A 19,177-nucleotide genomic window follows, 5' to 3' on the forward strand; every position below is an offset into this window, starting at 1 on the left:
TGGGAGCAATCCTGGGAACACCGGGAATTTGTCCCACGTATCACAGGCCCAGGGACCCCGATTCTCTGGGCAGGAGGCAGCACCAAGCACCAGTGACTTGACTGTGTTTCTTATCACCTGCGCCAGAGATCCTGATTCCCCGTGCATTCATACTAAGAGCCAGTGACTCCAATTCCTGGTGCAAGGGCACACAGGGACCCTGATTCTCAAGTCAAGGTCGCGCGAAGCAACAGAGACTTTGATACTGGATTCTAGGGAACTCTGACTCCTGGCGCACGCTAGGGGGCTCTGGTTTTCAACACGCTTCAGGGGGGTCTCTGTTTCAGCACGGTGCAGGCAGGGTCCCTGATTCTAAGGGCACGTACAAGGCCACATTGAGCGCTGACAACACTGACTCTGAGTGAGCCTGGTTTCCACCAACCCACAACAACCACACATCTTAGTGTCAGAGCTCTTCAGTGACACTAGGGTGGTGGGAGGCTCCCACTGCACATGGCCCAGGCCCACGCAACTCGACGTTTGAACCATCGGGAGATAATCAGAATGAAGAGACGAAACAACACCCAGAGGAAAGACAATGAGGAGTCACCAAGAAAGGACATTAATGAAGTTGAAGCATGCAACATGACAGAAAAAGAATTCAGAATAATGGTTGTACAATTCATTCACTGGATGGATGAGAAAATCAACAACCTATGCAAGAATCAGGAAGGAATGAAAAATGATATAGCTACAATCAAAAACACCATGGAAAGTTTCAACAGCAGACTAGAAGAAGCAGAGAACCAAATTAGTGAATTAGAAGATAAGGCAGAGAAACAAGCTCAATCTAAACAGCAACGGGAGAAAAAAATTAAAAAGCAGGAGGAGAGCCTAAGGGAGCTTCGGGACAACATGAAACGAAGTAACATACGCATAATAGGGCTGCAAGAAGGACAAGAAGAGCAGCAAGGATTAGAAAATCTATTTGAAGAAATAATGTCAGAAAACTTCCCAGATATGGGGAAGAAAAAGTTACACAAGTACAGAGAGTCCCAGGCAAGATGAACCCCAAAAGACCCACACCAAGACACATCATAATAACGATGGCAAATGTACAAGACAAAGACAGAATCTTAAAGGCTGCAAGAGAGAAACAGAGAGTTACCTACAAAGGAGCCCCATCAGATTATCAAATGATTTCTCAACAGAAACACATCAGGCCAGAAAAGAATGGACAGAAATTTACAAAGTGATGCAAAGCAAAGGACTGAATCCAAGAATACTCTATCCAGCAAGGCTATCATTCAAAATTGAAGGGGAAATAAGAAGCTTCACAGACAAAAAAAGGCTAAGGGAGTTTATCACCACCAAGCCAGTAATGCAAGAAATGCTAAAGGGACTGGTGTAAAAAGAAGAACTAAAAAGCCCAGAAAGAAAACAGCCACACACAAAAAAGAATTGGCTACAAACAAGTACCTTTCAATAATAACTTTAAATGTAAACGGACTAAATGCTCCCACCAAAAGACATCAAGTGGCTGAATGGATAAAAAAACATGACCCATATATTTGCTGTCTACAAGAGACCCACCTCATTAGAAGAGACTCACACAGACTGAAAGTGAAGGAATGGAAAAATATCTTTCAGGCAAATGGAAATGAAAAAAAAGCTGGGGTAGCAATACTTATATCAGACAAAATAGACCTCAAAGTGAAGGCCATAATAAGAGATAAGGAAGGTCACTTCATAATACTAAAGGGATCAATACAACAAGAGGATATAACCCTGATAAACATATATGCACCCAATGCAGGAGCACCCACATACATAAGAAAACTCCTGTAAGATATCAGGGGAGAGATTGACAACAATACAATCATAGTAGGGGACTTTAATACACCACTGAAATCACTGGATAAATCCGCTAGACAAAAACTCAGCAAAGAAACAGCAATCCTAAATGACTCACTAGATCAGATGGACTTAATTGACATCTTCAGAACACTTCACCCCAAAGCCACAAAATATACGTTCTTCTCAAGTGCTCATAGGACATCTTCAAAAATAGAGCACATATTGGGTCACAAACAAAGTCTCCCCAAATTCAAGAAGATTGAAATCATACCAAGCATCTTCTCAGACCACAAGGCCATAATATTAGAAATAAACTACAATAAAAACAACTCAAAATACTCAAACACTTGGAAGCTGAATAGCACGTTATTAAATATTGATTGGGTTACCAATGAGATCAAAGAAGAAATTAAAAACATCCTGGAAACTAATGACAATGAAAATACAACAATCCAAAACCTTTGGGACACAATGAAAGCAGTCCTGAGAGGGAAGTTTATAGCTCTACAGGCCTATCTCAACAAACAAGAAAAAATGGTAGTAAATCATCTAAATCTACAGCTCAAAGAATTAGAAAGAGAGCAACAAGAAAAGCCCAGAGTGAGCAGAAGGAAGGAGATAATAAAGATTAGAGCATAAATAAATGACATAGAGACCAAAAAAACAATACAGAAAATCAATGAAACAAAGAGCTGGTTCTTTGAAAGGATAAACAAGATTGACAAACCTCTAGCCAGGCTCACCAAGAAGCAAAGAGAAAGGACCCAAATCAACAAAATCAGAAATGATAGAGGCGAAATAACCACAGATCCCACAGAAATACAAATGATTGTTAAAAAATACTATGGACAACTCTACTCCAATAAACTAGAAAACCTGGAGGAAATGGACATATTCCTAGAAAAATACAACCTTCCAAAACTCAATCAGGAAGAATCTAAAAATCTCAATAGGCCAATAACTATGGAAGAAATTGAAGCAGTCATCAAAAAGCTTCCAGCAAACAAAAGCCCAGGACCAGACGGCTTCACAGGGGAGTTTTACCAAACATTCAAGGAAGAACTAAAACCTATCCTCCTCAGACTACTACAAAAAATCCAAGAGGAAGGAACACTTCCAAGCTCATTCTATGAAGCCAGCATCACCCTAATATCAAAACGTGGTAAAGACAACACAATGAAAGAGAATTACAGGCCAATATCCCTCATGAACATAGATGTCAAAATCCTCAACAAAATCTTAGCAAATCGGATCCAGCAGTACATCAGAAAGATCATACACCACGACCAAGTAGGATTTATCCCAGGGATGCAAGGATGGTACAATATCTGCAAATCAATAAATGTGATACAGCACATAAACAAATTGAAAGAAAAAAACCACATAGTCATATCAATTGATGCAGAAAAAACATTTGACAAAATTCAACACCCATTTTTGATAAAAACTCTCAGCAAGGTGGGAATTGAAGGATCATACCTCAACATAATAAAAGCCATATATGACAAACCCACAGCCAACATCATACTCAATGGACAAAAACTAATACCATTTGCCCTAAGAACAGGAACAAGACAGGGGTGCCCACTCTCACCACTCCTGTTCGACATAGTACTGGAAGTATTAGCCATCGCAATTAGACAAGAAGAAGAAATAAAAGGCATCCAAATTGGAAAAGAAGTAAAACTGTCCTTATTTGCAGATGACATGATATTATACTTAAAAAACCCTAAAGACTCCATCAATAAACTATTAGACTTAATAAAAGAATTCGGCAATGTAGCAGGATACAAAATTAACGCCAAATAATCTATGGCATTTCTATACACCAATAGTGAATGTGCAGAAAGAGAGACTAAAAAAGCAATCCCATTTACCATCACACCAAAAAAATTAAGCTACCTAGGAATAAACTTAACTAAAGAGGTAAAAGACCTCTTCTCAGAAAACTACAGGACGTTGAAAAAAGAGATAGAGGAAGACATAAAGAGATGGAAGAACATACCATGTTCTTGGATTGGTAGAATCAACATCATTAAAATGTCCATACTGCCCAAAGCAATCTATAAATTCAACACACTTCCCATTAAAATACCAATGGCATATTTCACAGACCTAGAACGTACTCTCCAAAAATTCATCTGGAATAAAAAACGACCCCGAATAGCTGCAACGATCCTGAGAAAGAACAAAGTAGGTGGGATCTCAATACCAGATATCAAGCTGTATTACAAAGCCACTGTTCTCAAAACTGCCTGGTACTGGCACAAGAACAGACATATAGATAAATGGAATAGAATATAGAGCCCAGAAATCACCCCAACCAATACGCTCAATTAATATTTAACAAAGGAGGCAAGAACATACAATGGAGCCAAGATAGTCTCTTCAATAAATGGTGTTGGGAAAATTGGACAGATACATGCAAGAAAATGAAACTAGACCACCAACTTACACCATACACAGAAATAAACTTAAAATGGATAAAGTACTTAAATATATGATGGGAAACCATACAAATACTAGAAGAATCCAATGGCAACAAAATCTCAGACATATGCAGAAGCAATTTCTTCACTGATACAGCTCCTATGGCATTGGAAACTAAAGAGAAAATGAACAAATGGGACTACATCAAAATAAAAAGCTTCTGCACAGCAAAAGAAACCATCAACAAAAAAACGAGAAAACCCACTGCGTGGGAAAACATATTTGCCAATGACATATCTGATAAGGGCCTAATCTCCAAAATTTATAGGGAACTCATACAACTTAACAAAAGGAAGATAAACAATCCAATCAAAAAATGGGCAAAGGACCTAAATAGACACCTTTCAAAAGAGGACATTCAGACAGCCAAGAGACATATGAAAACATCCTCAAAGTCACTAATCATCCGAGAGATGCAAATCAAAACAACAATGAGGCACCATCTCACACCTGTCAGACTGGCTATCATCAACAAATCAACAAATGACAAGTTTCTGTTGAGAAATCAGCTGACAGTCGTATGGGTATTCCCTTGTAGGTAACTGAGTTTCTTTCTCTTGCTGTTTTTAAGAGTCTCTCTTTATCTTTTGCTCTTGGCATTTTAATTATGATGTGTCTTGGTGTGGTCCTCTTTGGATTCCTTTTGTTTGGGGTTCTCTGCGCTTCTTGGACCTGTAAGTCCATTTCTTTCACCAGGTGGGGGAAGTTTTCTGTCATTATTTCTTCAAATAGGTTTTCAATATCTTGCTCTCTCTCATCTTCTGGCACCCCTATAATTCTGATGTTGGTACGCTTGAAGCTGTCCCAGAGGCTCCTTACACTATCCTCGCATTTTTGGATTCTTTTTTCATTTTGCTTTTCCAGTTGGATGTTTTTTGCTTCCTCGCATTTCAAATCATTGACTTGATTCTTGCGCTCCTCTGGTCTGCTGTCGGGCTTCTGTATAATATTCGTTATTTCAGTCCGTGTGTGCTTAATTTCTAGTTGGTTCCCCAATATAAGATCAAGGGTCTTATTAGTTTTCGTGTAGATCTCATTAAGTTTATCGGCAGCTTCTAAACAGTTCTTGAGAGACCTTAACCATACGACTGTCAGCTGATTTCTCAACAGAAACTTTGCAGGCCAGAAGGGAGTGGCAAGAAATATTCAAAGTGATGAATACCAAGAACCTACAACCAAGATTACTTTATCCAGCAAAGCTATCATTCAGAACGGAAGGTCAGATAAAGAGCTTCACAGATAAGGAAAAGCTAAAGGAGTTCATCACCACCAAACCAGGATTATATGAAATGCTGAAAGGTATCCTTTAAGAAGAGGAAGAGGAAGAAAAAGGTAAAGATACAAATTATGAACAACAAATATGCATCTATCAACAAGTGAATCTAAGAATCAAGTGAATAAATAATCTGATGATCAGAATGAACTGTTGATTATAATAGAATCAGGGACATAGAAAGGGAATGGACTGACTATTCCTGGGGGGGAAAGGGGTGTGGGAGATGTGGGAAGAGACTGGACAAAAATCGTGCACCTATGGATGAAGACAGTGGGTGGGGAGTGAGGGCGGAGGGTGGGGCGGGAACTGGGAGGAGGGGAGTTATGGGGGGGGGGAAAAAGGAACAAATGTAATAATCTGAACAATAAAGATTTAATTAAAAAAAAAACAAAAAAAACAAATGACAAGTGCTGGAGAGGATGTGGGAAAAAGGAACACTTGTGCACTGCTGGTGGGAATGCAGACCGGTGCAGCCACTATGGAAGACAGTATGGAGTTTCCTCAAAAAACTACAAATGGAACTCCCATTTGACCCTGTGATCCCACTTCTAGGAATATATCCCAGGAAACCAGAAACACCAATCAGAAAGGATATATGTACCCCTATGTTCATAGCAGCACAATTCACCATAGCTAAGATCTGGAAACAGCCTAAGTGCCCATCAGTAGATGAATGGATTAGAAAATTGTGGTACATCTACATGATGGAATACTATGCTGCTGTAAAAAAGAAGGAACTCTTACCATTTGCAACAGCATGGATGGAACTGGAGAGCATTATGCTAAGTGAAATAAGCCAATCAATGAAGGAAAAATACCACATGATCTCACTCATTTCTGGATAATAAAGACCATTATAAACTTATGAACAAAAATAGATACAGAGGCAGAGCTGCCTTGAACAGACTGTCAAACTACAGCAGGAAGGCTGGGGAGGGTGGAAGGGCAGGAGGAGGGTGGGTAAGAGATCAACCAAAGGACTTGTATGAATGCATATAAGCATAACCAATGGACATAAGACACTGGGGGATAGGGAAGGCCAGGGGATTGTCAAGGGCGGGGGGAAATAAAGGAGACATATGTAATACTCTTTGTAATACTTTAAGCAATAAAAAAATTAGCATATTATGCTTTTATTATTACTAGAGGCCCGGTGCACAACATTCGTGCACTGGGGAGGGGGGGGGATAATCCCTCAGCCTGGCCTGTGACCTCTCGCTGTCTGAGACCCCTCGGGGGATGTCTGACTGCCAGCTTAGGCCCGTGAGCAGGCCTAAGCTGGCAGTCAGACATCCCCCGAGGGTCCTTAGTGCTGTCACGGAGGCCAAAGAGGCTCCTGCCACCACTGCTGTGCTCGCTGGCCATGAACCCTGTTTCTGGCTGAGCGGCGCTCCCCCTGTGGGAGCACACTGACCACCAGGGGGCAACTGCTGCATTGAGCATCTGCCCCCTGGTGGTGAGTGCATGTCATAGCAACTGGTCATTCCATTGTTTGGTCTATTTGCATATTAGCCTTTTATTATATAGGATAGATAGCTGAGAGATGGAACCAGGCACTGCTACTAGTAAAGCTTTCCAAGCGACTCAAATGCCCGATGCTTGGATGAGAACTAGCTATCGAGTATCTCCTTAAGTCTGTGCTTAACTCCTGCTGAATGGAAGGAAGGCTGCCACCCCTGAGGGCTATGCTAGATGTGAGTTGTAGGCCAATGGATTTCAGATCCATGACTGTGTCTCTTGCATGGTCTTCCTAATTTAAACTCTACTTGGGAGAAAGAAGAGTGGTCTCTGCATCACTGTGCCTACCTGGGCTTGGGCACCCCGATTCTCCTGTGATTAAGGCCATTGTAATAAGTTGGATCAGAGACATTTGTGCCCTCAATATCTATTAATTATGAAAGTAGCTGGCGTGTGATCAGACTCACAGCTTCCCCAGAACCTGCAGAGGAGCTACAAGGTGGTAATAACTTTGTAACACTACACATTTGCCAGACAAATTCTCGCTCTGGATGCCCTGTTGGAGACCACATTAAAATCTGCCCACCTGGGCCCTGGCCAGGTAGCTCAGTTGGTTAGAGTGTCATCCAGTATGCCAAGGTTGTTAGTTTGATTTCCAGTAAGGGTTCAGACAAGAATCAACCAATGAATGCATAAATAAGTAGACCAAAAGTCAATCTCCCTCTCTCCCTCTCTTCCTCTCTCTCTCTCTCTCTCTCTCTCTCTCTCGTCAATCAATAAATAAAACATTTTTTAAAACTGTGCTGATTGGTAGTTTTCCTGAAATGACAAGTGGAGCTCCCTGACTCCAGAGCAACTCTACCCTACAATGAGAAAGATCTTTTTACACATGCAAGTCTGGTCTCATTCTATACATAATGCTGCAAGGCAGGCAATACTGGTGCAATGTACCAATAGATGCCCACGGTTGGGAGCAGGTGAGTGATGAGTAGACACTTACAGAGCTTGTAAGTAAATGCCATAGCCAGCATTTGGCCTCTGCCTGGTAGTTTCAAGGACCCTTTACTTTTTTAACCTATGTGGTTGGAAGGGGCAAAGCCTTTTCATTAGATGACTAAGATTTGAATCCAAGCATTTCTCTTTCTTATCTCTGATTTTAAGTTTATGAAAATTATCTAAGTCTCAAGAACTCTACTTGAAGGTAAAAGGTAAGCTTACCTTATTTTATCTTTGTGAAAACTACATACCTTCATACAGGTGAATGCCTTCTAAAGGTTTTGGCACAGAGTATTCAGCAAAGAGGGTGTTAGTAGATTACTGTTAATATTTTCCCACTGTATATATAATTGGCCATTCTTTATTTTTTCTTTAAAATAATATCTTAAGCTTATTTTTTAACAAAGACACAGAACTTGCTAACTTCTGAATTATTGATCCCATTAAATATAGAACCTAAGAAACGTGGTACAAAATAGACAACAAATATAGAAACAAAAAGAGCAAATTAATTTTATAATTAATAATATTAAAATTATAAGTTAAAATGTTAACAAGTTAAGTCATCCTACACTTTAAAAAAGCAATATTATTAATGTAATAACCAGTTAAAATTTATTCCAGATTGCAAAACTCAACATTGAAAAACTTACTAATGTGATTGGTCTCACTTATCAATGGGAAAATATAGCTAAGAATTATTAGTATGAGCTCTAATTGATCCGTGCACCTATTGAAATTGCATACAAAATTATGTTTCTCAATTTGAAAAAGACTTTCTAACATTCCTCAGATATACAAGTATCAGATATTAAGTATTTAAAAATTAATTGTAAAACTATATATTTATGTAAAAATAAAAGCCAACATCAAAATCTGATTTAAAATATGTACATTTAGATATCTACTATCATACTTTTAAAATAAATTTAACGTAAAAGGCTAGTTAGGGGGTATCTGTTCTTATTTCTATCAGACATTGTAAAGATACTCACCCAACTTTTATTGTGTGTATCTCTAGCTGGTAGGGTTATATATTTTCTTTTGTATTATCTTACTTCTACTCAATAGCATGTTATATTTTTAAACATTAACAACATTTATTCAATTGTAAAAATTAAACTTATCATAGGAAAATCTTAGATTTCATGCATACTTATTATAAAAATGCTATAATAATATATTTTTGTAGCAGTTTGTGTGACATATATGAAACACTAAAAATAAAGCAATTTTTTTTTGTTTTTTGTTTTTTTGTTTGGTGGGTTTCTTTTTTTTAAATATTTTCTCAAAAGCCTCTCATGATAATCAAGGAGGAATAATGCGGGTTGCGGGAACAAGAATCAGAATAATTTGAATATTCATTTTATGCCAGGAGACATATTTCATCCCACTGAAACCCCTCTTTCCATCCTCCTTCTGAGCACTGTTCTCATGCATGCTCTCTGTGCCTGGAGGTGCACGTTCTTCCATTTACCCACGGCTGTGTTGTAGAAGCAGTCACCACCCTACTCACCAACTCTTCGGTTGAGCTGAGCCGGGCTGTGAGTCCCAGTGAGGTCTGAGGAACTGGAAAAGGCCATTGGAGAAAGCAGGGACGCTAGTGGGTCATCACAGTTGTCTGAAACAATAGGAGAAAGAGGGCATATTCTATCAGGGAGAGATAGCCCATCAAGAAAGGAATCATGCATTACCCACCATCATTGATTAACACCTGCTCGGAACGAGGCCAGCACTGCTTATTTCCATGTGCCATTTCATCTCCTCTTCACAACTACCTTGAAAAACATGTGTTTCCTTCACAGTTAGAGAAACTAAAGTCCAGAGATGTTAAAGATATTTTGCCCAAGGTCACTGTTGTAATGTACTCCATGAATCACACAAAGGCGCCTCAAAAAGTCGAATTAAGGAGTCACATTTATTACAAATCTGGGACTACTAGGGGGCATTTCGCTCTCTCAAATCTCTTAGTGATAAGATGGCCGCAACATCAGATTTATATAGGCAAAAATCACAAAGGTATCGATTACATCTTTGGGTTTGGAATGAGGAACCTGGTTTGCACAGAGCAGTTACAGAAGCAGAATTGAGCATGTTAGTTAAATTATAGCTTTGGGTCTCCAGATCACTGAATCAACGGAAACACATTGCCTGGAGCCATGGGTCTTGGGACCACTGAGTTGACAGAAACACGTTATCTGGAGCCACTGAGGCAATTTAGGATAATTGTGCTGTCCTGGTTCCCAGGTACAGAAGAATGTGCTTCCTAAAACCAGTGAGATCACAAACAATGGGGTAGCATACGTAAGTTCAGAAAATCAAAGTAATTTTCCTATTGTTAAACAAAGCAAGTAAGCACAGAAGCCAAACAGCAGGGTTAAAGTTAAACTACAGTTTCTACCTGAGATGATTGCTACCATACTTCATCACAACACAAGAAAATAGTGTGGCCAGAATTCTCACCCATATTTGTCTAATTGTAAAACCCAATTACCTATGCATTCCTGAGTCAACTGTTTCAGTAAAGCCTCAACTTATAGCTGTTGAGCTTATTCTGTAAGAAGGAAGAGTTTTAAAAGGGAAAGCATTGTTGAACTACTCTCTCATATTCAGGCCAGGGGACCCTTGTAATAGTTGTATCTAGAAGGACAGAATAATTGAGAATTTCTCATTTGGCTTTGTGTAAAAGTCTTTGGAAAATGAGTTCCTAGTTTTAATTGCACAAAGTAATAGAGAACAGTCCTGATCTTGCACAATCTTTAATGTGATATTCACTTCAGTAGTCACCTGTGCAGCCTTCCCTAAATATGCTCTCTGTGCCTGGAGGTGCACTTTCTTCCATTTACCCATGGCTGTGTTGTAGAAGCAGCAAGTTCTAAAGTGTCTTTGATGCAGCCACAATGTGGAACACAGTGGGACAGAGGTGTGTTCTCAATAACGACAACATAGATATGTTCTCCCAGATTGTCTCTCATGCCTTGACCACCCAGTCTCGTGTAGAGTATGCTGCTCTTCGCATGGCATGTTGGTCATCTAAAAGGTGTGTAGTATCTTATTCATCTGTGTGTATCCTCCAAGAGGTGGCATGCTCTTCGCGAACCTTAACAAAGTATCTGGAACATATTAGGCTTTTCATAAAGTCTTATTTAAGGAATGGAATGGTGAGGGAAGGAGGAAAGGAAGGAAAGAAGGCATTCACATATCAGTACACTCTTTTCCTGTTTTATTTTTTTCCATTTTGTTTACTATTGCTCTTGTAGGACATTGCAAAATGACTGCATGAAATCTAGACAGACTTCAGTCAAAACAAATTACGACTTTGTTATTCAGTTTAAAGGTAAATTCCATGGCATTAATGGCTTTCATCAAAAGTCACTTTGACATTTTTTAAAGAAAATGTATATAGAATTTTGAGGCTGATTATTTATCCAGAAAATTCTGAGGGAGCAGCATTTCATCAAATCGCAGGAACATTAATGAGAAACACAACGGTTATTTTTTTCTGTTTGTGAAATGTGTTTAAAAATCAACTGGCAAAGCATATTTTGAGTTTTCCCCAACACAAATGTTTGAAAAACATTTTGAGTTATTGGACCAACCAAGAACAGAGCCAGATCCTCACCAAAGAGGAATAACAGAAACCACAGCCAGGGCCCCTCAGCAGACAGGGTCATGCCGAAGAGAAAGATGAGCTCCGGCCACTTCTCTCTGCAAAGATGCAGGTGAGAAGGTGCATACCCACCTCCAAGACACTTGTTCGGAAGTGCAAACCGTTTACACTATTCATTGGGAAACAATTTAAACATAACGCTGACCTTGTACTTGTGTACGCCTGCTTTATCGTCAGAGAACAGCAGGTGAGTGCGGAAATGGACCCGGAGTGGACCGAGCCCCACAGGACAGTTCCACGCACACGTGCACGGGCGCATGCAGCAGACACCACGGAGGATCCCAGGTAGTGCACAGCGGGCGCTGAGCCTCACCTGTCCACATGCCAGTCACAGTCATCCTCCGCTTTCAAATAACACTGCTCCCACACCTCCCAATAACTCATAGCCCTGCACAACAGTCTCACAAGCAAACTGAAGATCTCTCACAGGTAAAAGACAATATTTATTATAGCATTTTTGTCTTTATTAACCATATCATTTGCAAAAAACTGTGCTACCATTTTTATTAGGTTCTTGTGGTCTTTTTATGTGTCACTGGTGGCATTTGTTAGTATCATGTCCCTTACCCTATTTTCCCCTAAGTAGAACTAGAAGTGACCTGATCATTTCAATGTAATTCAGTCCAACAAGTATTTATAAGATCCTACTTTATGCTTGACCTTGGTTAGGAATTGGGAATAGATTTGAGTACAATTAAATGTCATAGCTCAAGAAGTTCAGAGACTATTATGAAATACTAGAGGCCTGGTGCACAAAAATTTGTGCACTCGGGGGAGGGGTGTCCCTCAGCCCGGCCTTTGCCTTCTCACAGTCTGGGGCCCCTTGGCAGATGTCCACCTGCTGGCTTAGGACCGCTCCCTGGGGGATCGGGCCTAAGCTGGCAGTCAGACATCCCTCTGGCAGCCCAGGAGCCCTCAGGGGATGTCCCCTTGCCAGTGGGGAACAGGCCTAAGCTGCAGTCGGACATCCTTAGCACTGCTGAGGGGGTGGGAGAGGCTCCGGTCACCACCGCTGTACTGGCAGCTGTCAGCCTGGCTTGTGGCTGAGCAGAGGTCCCCCTGTGGGAGTGCACTGACCACCAGGGGGCAGACACTCAATGCAGGAGATGCCCCCTGGTGGTCAGTGTGTGTCATAATGACCAGTCATTCCCAGTCGTTCTGCTGTTAGGGCCAATTTGCATATTACCCTTTTATTATATAGGATAACGATGTAAAGAAGTAAATAAACTGATGGGAAAGTTTAGGAATTTCACCAAAATCACCCCAAGCCAGTGAAATGGGCACTCCCTATCCAGCCACCCAGATCTGTTCTCTCTTCCAGCCCTGCGCGGTCCCTCCTTCACAAGCCACTGCCAGGGGCAGAGAGAAGCCCGAAGCCGCTGGCCCGGACACCAGCTGCCATTGCCCACTGCCCTTCCTTATTCTGAACTGTGCTTACCTGCGTCTAAGTGTGTGGTACCAATGTTTCTACTTTGGAAGTTAGTGAAGCCATAGAAACAACCTGTGCTCACAGGAGGGCCCACAGACGTCCCAGGACTCCTGCCTTCCGGACCCTGTGCAGTGGAGCAGTGGCTGCTGGAGACCATGGCCAAAGTTTTGCTCTCTTATTTCTAGACAATAAGAGGGGGAAGATTTCAAATCGGAAGAGAGAAAGACCTCCATGCCCCCAGCCAATAGGTAGTTCCCTCTGTCATCTCCATGTCACAGAAGCAAACATGGCGTCACCTACATTGTGAATAGACCAGTCCTCTAATTAAATTAAATTAAATTAAATTGCCCAGTCACTGGGAGTTAGTAAGGTGTCCATATAACCATTCTAAATCCAAAAGTGTACTTTCTTTTTAGACACCTGTGTTATTCTTAAAGCAGAAGAAAACTGATGTAGCATAAATGAGAGCAATGATTAGTTTTGTGTTTGTTTGTTTTTGCTGTTTTTAACTCATGATTTGGGACAGTGTGGGGTAGTGGAAAGTCTCAGGAGGGCCAGGCCTAGGAGATGACCCTTCTGACTGGGCTCTGCTGTTGCCTCGGTGGCTCCAGGTAATGAACTCAATGCACTGAGTGTTATCTCCATTGCTGTCTTGCAGGGGATCATCTCTGCCAGATGCAGCCATAGATCATTTTAAGATGGAATAAAAATAGATGGGAAACCCCTTTAAGAAAAAAATACAGAATGGAATGGAAGTGGCATATGAATCACCTTTAACATCTGCTCCAATTGAAAGCAACCATTTCAATAAATCTATTTCTGGGATCTTGTTTCTATGTCACAAACCCTGCCCAAGAATTAGTGTCACCAATAGCTCTCTGGAACTAACGGTTTACAACCCTCCAGATGAGAAGGAGAACGTGAAATGGGGGAAAACAAAGGGGGGAAGACACACACAGGGAGTGAGGACAACATTGCCTAGGGCATTTCTCCCCCATCTGTGATTGGCAGCCTAGCATGGGGCCCTCCTCCCCACTCTGTGATTGGCATTCTTACTGAGCCTGGGCCAACTTCACACCAAACATGTGGCTGGGAAGGAGAGACTCAAAGCCCCATCTGCTCCACCTGCAGGTTGTAAATAGTCAGTTCCATGTTGCCATTAAATTTTAGGCTACACTCATATATCAATCAATTCCTCTAAAAGTGTGTGTGTATTTACATGAGGGAGGAGGAAAGGGTGAGGAAATTTGGTTAGGGAGAGAGATGTTTGAAGTTTAGGAGAAAAACACTGAGGGACTAAAACTCAGGGTTCCAACTGAATACATAACCTGAGACAGACCATAATTATTTTCCCAAAGACCATTTTTCCAAAAATGTCTCACACTTCATGAATACAGAATGCAGTGTCATAGAAGAATGTTTTCAAAATATGCTCTTAAAAAGTCCATTCAATAAATCCTAAAAGATTTATTGCAAAAATCAGATGACATTACAAGGCTATTTAAGGAATGCTAACCCAATTCATATACAATATATTATTCTCCACTTTTTCAACAAATGATTTTACTCCCATCTCTTTTTTTAATATATTTTATTGATTTTTCACAGGGAGGAAGAGAGAGGGATAGAGAGTTAGAAACATCGATGAGAGAGAAACATCGATCAGCTGCCTCTTGCACACCTCCTACTAGGTATGTGTCTGCAACCAAGGTACATGCCCTTGGCCGGAATCAAACCTGGGACCCTTCAGTCCACAGGCCGACGCTTTATCCACTGAGCCAAACCGGTCAGGGCATTTACTCCCATCTTTACTGCTGTCCTTGATAACATAAAGGCCACCTCCTACCTTACCACACCCCCAGGCAGATAAAGATCCATGCCTTTAGGTGTGATGGAAGCACCTCATCTATTTCCATTCATCTGCTGTTGGACAAGCCCAGTCCTATTTGGAAACGACTTAGCCTTGTGTTTATAGACTAAGGGGAATATCACTAGGTCATACTAGGCTTAGCATGATGATCACAGAGTAAGGTATCCAAATGTGAAATTACAGTGTCCTATACCTGAAACTAATATAATATTGTACATCAACTGTTCATTAGTGAATAATAGTTTTTAAAATACCAGGAGGAGCCTCCAACACTGTGGAATTTAAGCCCTTCACTTTACAAATGAGAATCCCAAGTTTTAGGGAGATGGCAGGCCTGCCCAGGATTACTCTGTTGATTAGTGGACTAGACTGGATCAAAATCCAGGTTTCCTCGCCACAGGTGGTGACCACAAGGTCAGAGCTACCTACCACCTGTGCATAAGCCTGGTAACAATTAGTCATGCTATTCTTCACAAGATTTGTTTTAATGGTTTGATTACTTTTTTTCTGCCAAAGGAAAGATATAGTTTTATTTTGGGCATAACAAAAGAACAATCTATAGTTTCCAAAAGAATTTGAAATTCTTCTCTATTTTTTTTTTTTGCTTTCCTTATCTCCTCTTTTAACTCTCTCTGATCCAACAAAAACCCAACCACCTGAACAAATAAAAAATAAAATAAAGGAAGGAAGAAAGAAAAGTAAGAAGATAAAAGTAACATTATTTTCTTATTAATATTTATATGGATAATCAAATCAAACATGCATTTTCTTCATTACCACAGTAGATTATATGAATTCTAGAGGCCCAGTACACAAAATTTGTGTCCCTCAGCCCAGCCTACACCCTCTATAATATGGGAGGCCTTGGGGGATGTCCAACTGCCAGTTCAGGCCCTACCCCACAGGCAGTCGGACATCCCTCTCACAATCTGGGACTGCTGGCTCCCAACCACTCTCCTGCCTGCCTGCCTGATTGCCCCTAACCACTTCTGCCTGACAGCCTGATCACCTCCTAACCATTCCCTGCCAGCCTGATCAACACCTAACTGCTCCCTTGCTGGCCCAATCGCCCCCAACTGCCCTTCCCCTGCCAGCCTGGTCACCCCCACCTGCACTCCCCTGCAGGCCCTGTCACCCTAAACTACCCTCCCCTGTAGGCCTGTTTCCCCCCAACTTCCCTCCACTGCCTGCCATCTTGTGGCGGCCATCTTTGACCACATGGGGGTGGCCATCTTGTGTGAGGGTGACAGGCGATTTGCATATTACCTCTTTATTATATACAATGGGGATTTGGAGCCTAAAAGACTAACTTGCATTTATAGGAGGGATAAAATTACTCTTAGCATTTGCGCATAATAGCCTACTTTTTAAAAAAAGACATAAAGCATGCATTTTGTGTAGTGCCGACAATGGTGCTTAGATGTGACCGCTCATGCTTTTATTCTCATTTATTTATTTTTTCTCAAGTTAGTTATAATTTCACTTAACAAACTAAAAAAACAAACACTTTAATGTGACTCTTGAATCTGACCCTCTCCGTATTTTGCACCATGAAATCCTACAAGATAAATTATATTCTAATGAGCAGACTAAAAAATATGGCTCTCTCAATGAGTCATGAAAAGGAGGTTAAACCTCTGTCCCAAAATCATCTCCAACTCAAGGCAGTACCAGGCTTTGGATCACATGGCTGTGGCTCTTTGCTGTGGAAGATGGAATTAAACTCAAAGATGCAGATGCTGAGTTCAAGAAGCCTAGCATCTACTGTGGGTTGAAGATAACCCATATATCTTTAAGAAGCACTTTATGTTTATGAACAATTGTGTGTAAAAAAAACTATGGCATGGGGTCCTTCTCCCTTCATCTGTATTTCAGATTCGTCATGGCAGGGGTTATTGCTCATTTGTTCAAGCAACAAACTTTAACTGCGCACTTTCTGAGTGTCAGGAGCTCTGTCAGGTTTTAAAATAATAACAGCAATTCTGGCTAATTCCTTAAACCTGACAGAAATGGACACACCCTCCCTCAGAGCCCAGTGCCTGTGACAAGGTGGTCCTGCCTGGGGATTAACAAGAGGCTCTGAGGTTTTTTCCAGGATTTTTAAACAATCTTATGTAAGGTTTTAGGGAGGATTTGGTGGTGGACCTGACCTGCGCTTCTAAGTGGCTTGCCAGGAAGACATTATAATGGCACCTAGTAAGTACAGTGCCAGCAGTGGCACATCACCCCCTCCCGTTCCCCAGCCATCACTGCCACGGGGGAGGCCATCATGTGTATTGTTTGGAGGAGGAACCCACAAGTCCCTGTTTCCATTCCATACTCTAGACTGGGCTTTGAACAAAGTCCCTGTAGCTATTGGTACAGTGTCTGTCTGAAAAATCTGCTTCAAGTCCCTAAAATTATGGCAGCGATGCATCAGAGACAGGCCAGGGTCAGTCTCCCATTGATCTATCATTGAGTTTAGTCCTTCCTTTCTTGGATTTTCAAGAACAACCGTACACAGATGTGCCACAGTTAGCTCAAAGTCAACGGTTCTCAAATACACTTTCCTAAATTGCTTTTCTCTCAAATTATTCCTCCCCATCCCCGTCCTGCCTCTGGTGATATCTACACTAATAAAAGAGAAACATGCAAATTGGCATCCCTCCGCTATGCCCGCCAGCCAATCAGAGTAATATGCAAATTAACCCAACAAAGTTGGTGGTTAATTTGCGTACACAGGAACAGAGCGAAGACTGAAGACAGCATAGAAGGAAGACAAGCAGCAGAGAAGGGAACAAAGCCAAGGCAGTGGAGACAGGAGCGGAGCTGAGGCAGCAGAGACAGGAGGGAGCGAGGCGGAGCACATGGGAGGGAGCAAAGTGGAGGAGACGGGAGGGAGCAAAGTGGAGGAGACAGGAGGGAGCGAGGCAGCAGAAATGGGAGGGAGTGAAGCAGCAGAGAAGAGAGCGAAGACCACCTCAGTGGGTTTCGCTCCCTTCTCTGCTTTGCTCTGGCCTCAGGAAGCCCTATTCTTGCAGGAATCTTCCTGCAATGGGCCTCTAGTATATATATATATATATATATATATATATATATATATATATATATATACACAATTCTCAGGCTAGGGATATTGCATTCAAATTAATTGGTTTTTATATTTATTTATTTTTCTGAAATCTAATTGATCAATGGCAATCTCATTTAATGAATGAGATAAACTTAAACTTCTCATATGTGAGATATACAATGTATTAATGATTTGGGGAATATAAATCATCACATTGATTAAGGATATATTTTGCCATTGTTGCCAGTACCTGGGACTATGTATATGTTTAATAAATATTTGTTTAGAGTTAAAGGATAAAAGACATAAGTCCTATCATTGTGTTGTTTAGGACTATCTCTCAGATTCAAACTTACTTTTTTTTCCACCTTCACTACTTTATCTTAATTCAGGCTTTCCAAATATCATATTCTGTCTTCAGTTTACCACTGAGCTCTACTCTCATTAAACCATCCTTTTTAGAATCCTGATTTCAATATGTTTTGTTCACCAAGACTTAATAGGGATATCAGTTTTAAATTAGGCTTCCAGAGGTGGCATCATGAAGACAAAATAAAAAAGAGGGACTTCCTAGCATATACCACATGCAAGCTGAGCATAAGGCCAAGTGTCATTGGTAGGATAGCAGGCTGGCCAGTCAGAAAGAGGTCCTCCAAGCACAGGTCAGAAGCAAGGGGCCTGTTGTCAGAATCAACTTTAATCAGAGCTTGGAGCATGCCCCTCACAAACACCACTCAGCCAGAGTCTAAACACAAATATGTTAAAGTTATTAAACCATTAGGATCATGAATTTTCCTTCATAGCTTAACTGGATTAGCTAGGAGACAAGACCCTTTTCATGGTAGAAAAGACAAAATTCAATAAATTAAAATAATTTGAAATTTCTGAAATATGAGAAGCTGAAAGTGGTGACTAGGTTACTTCAGAGGGTTTTAGAAGAAACTGATAAGAAAAAAAAGCAAATGTTTAAAAAATAAAACTTTTCCTATTTTAAAACTGTCCTAAATTTAACATTTCTTTTATACACCCTTGTGCCCTTCTTTCTATCCTCATTCAACAGCACCATTAAAAAACACAGTGCTAAACAGTTTCAAAATTTA

The 19,177-nt window shown here is 40.9% G+C and overlaps 1 protein-coding gene across 1 annotated transcript in view; it reads right to left on the reverse strand.

The window, feature by feature from the left end:
* Positions 1-19,177, reverse strand: part of CNTNAP5 (contactin associated protein family member 5) — an 883,495-nt gene that overhangs the window by 694,329 nt on the left and 169,989 nt on the right. Inside the window, exon 2 of the mRNA XM_059704743.1 lies at positions 9,573-9,677. Within this exon, the coding sequence (XP_059560726.1) occupies positions 9,573-9,677 (105 nt within the window). The remainder of the gene's footprint in view (positions 1-9,572; positions 9,678-19,177) is intronic.

The sequence above is a fragment of the Myotis daubentonii genome, chromosome 7, assembly GCF_963259705.1.
Source record: "Myotis daubentonii chromosome 7, mMyoDau2.1, whole genome shotgun sequence".
Lineage (NCBI taxonomy): Eukaryota > Metazoa > Chordata > Mammalia > Chiroptera > Vespertilionidae > Myotis > Myotis daubentonii.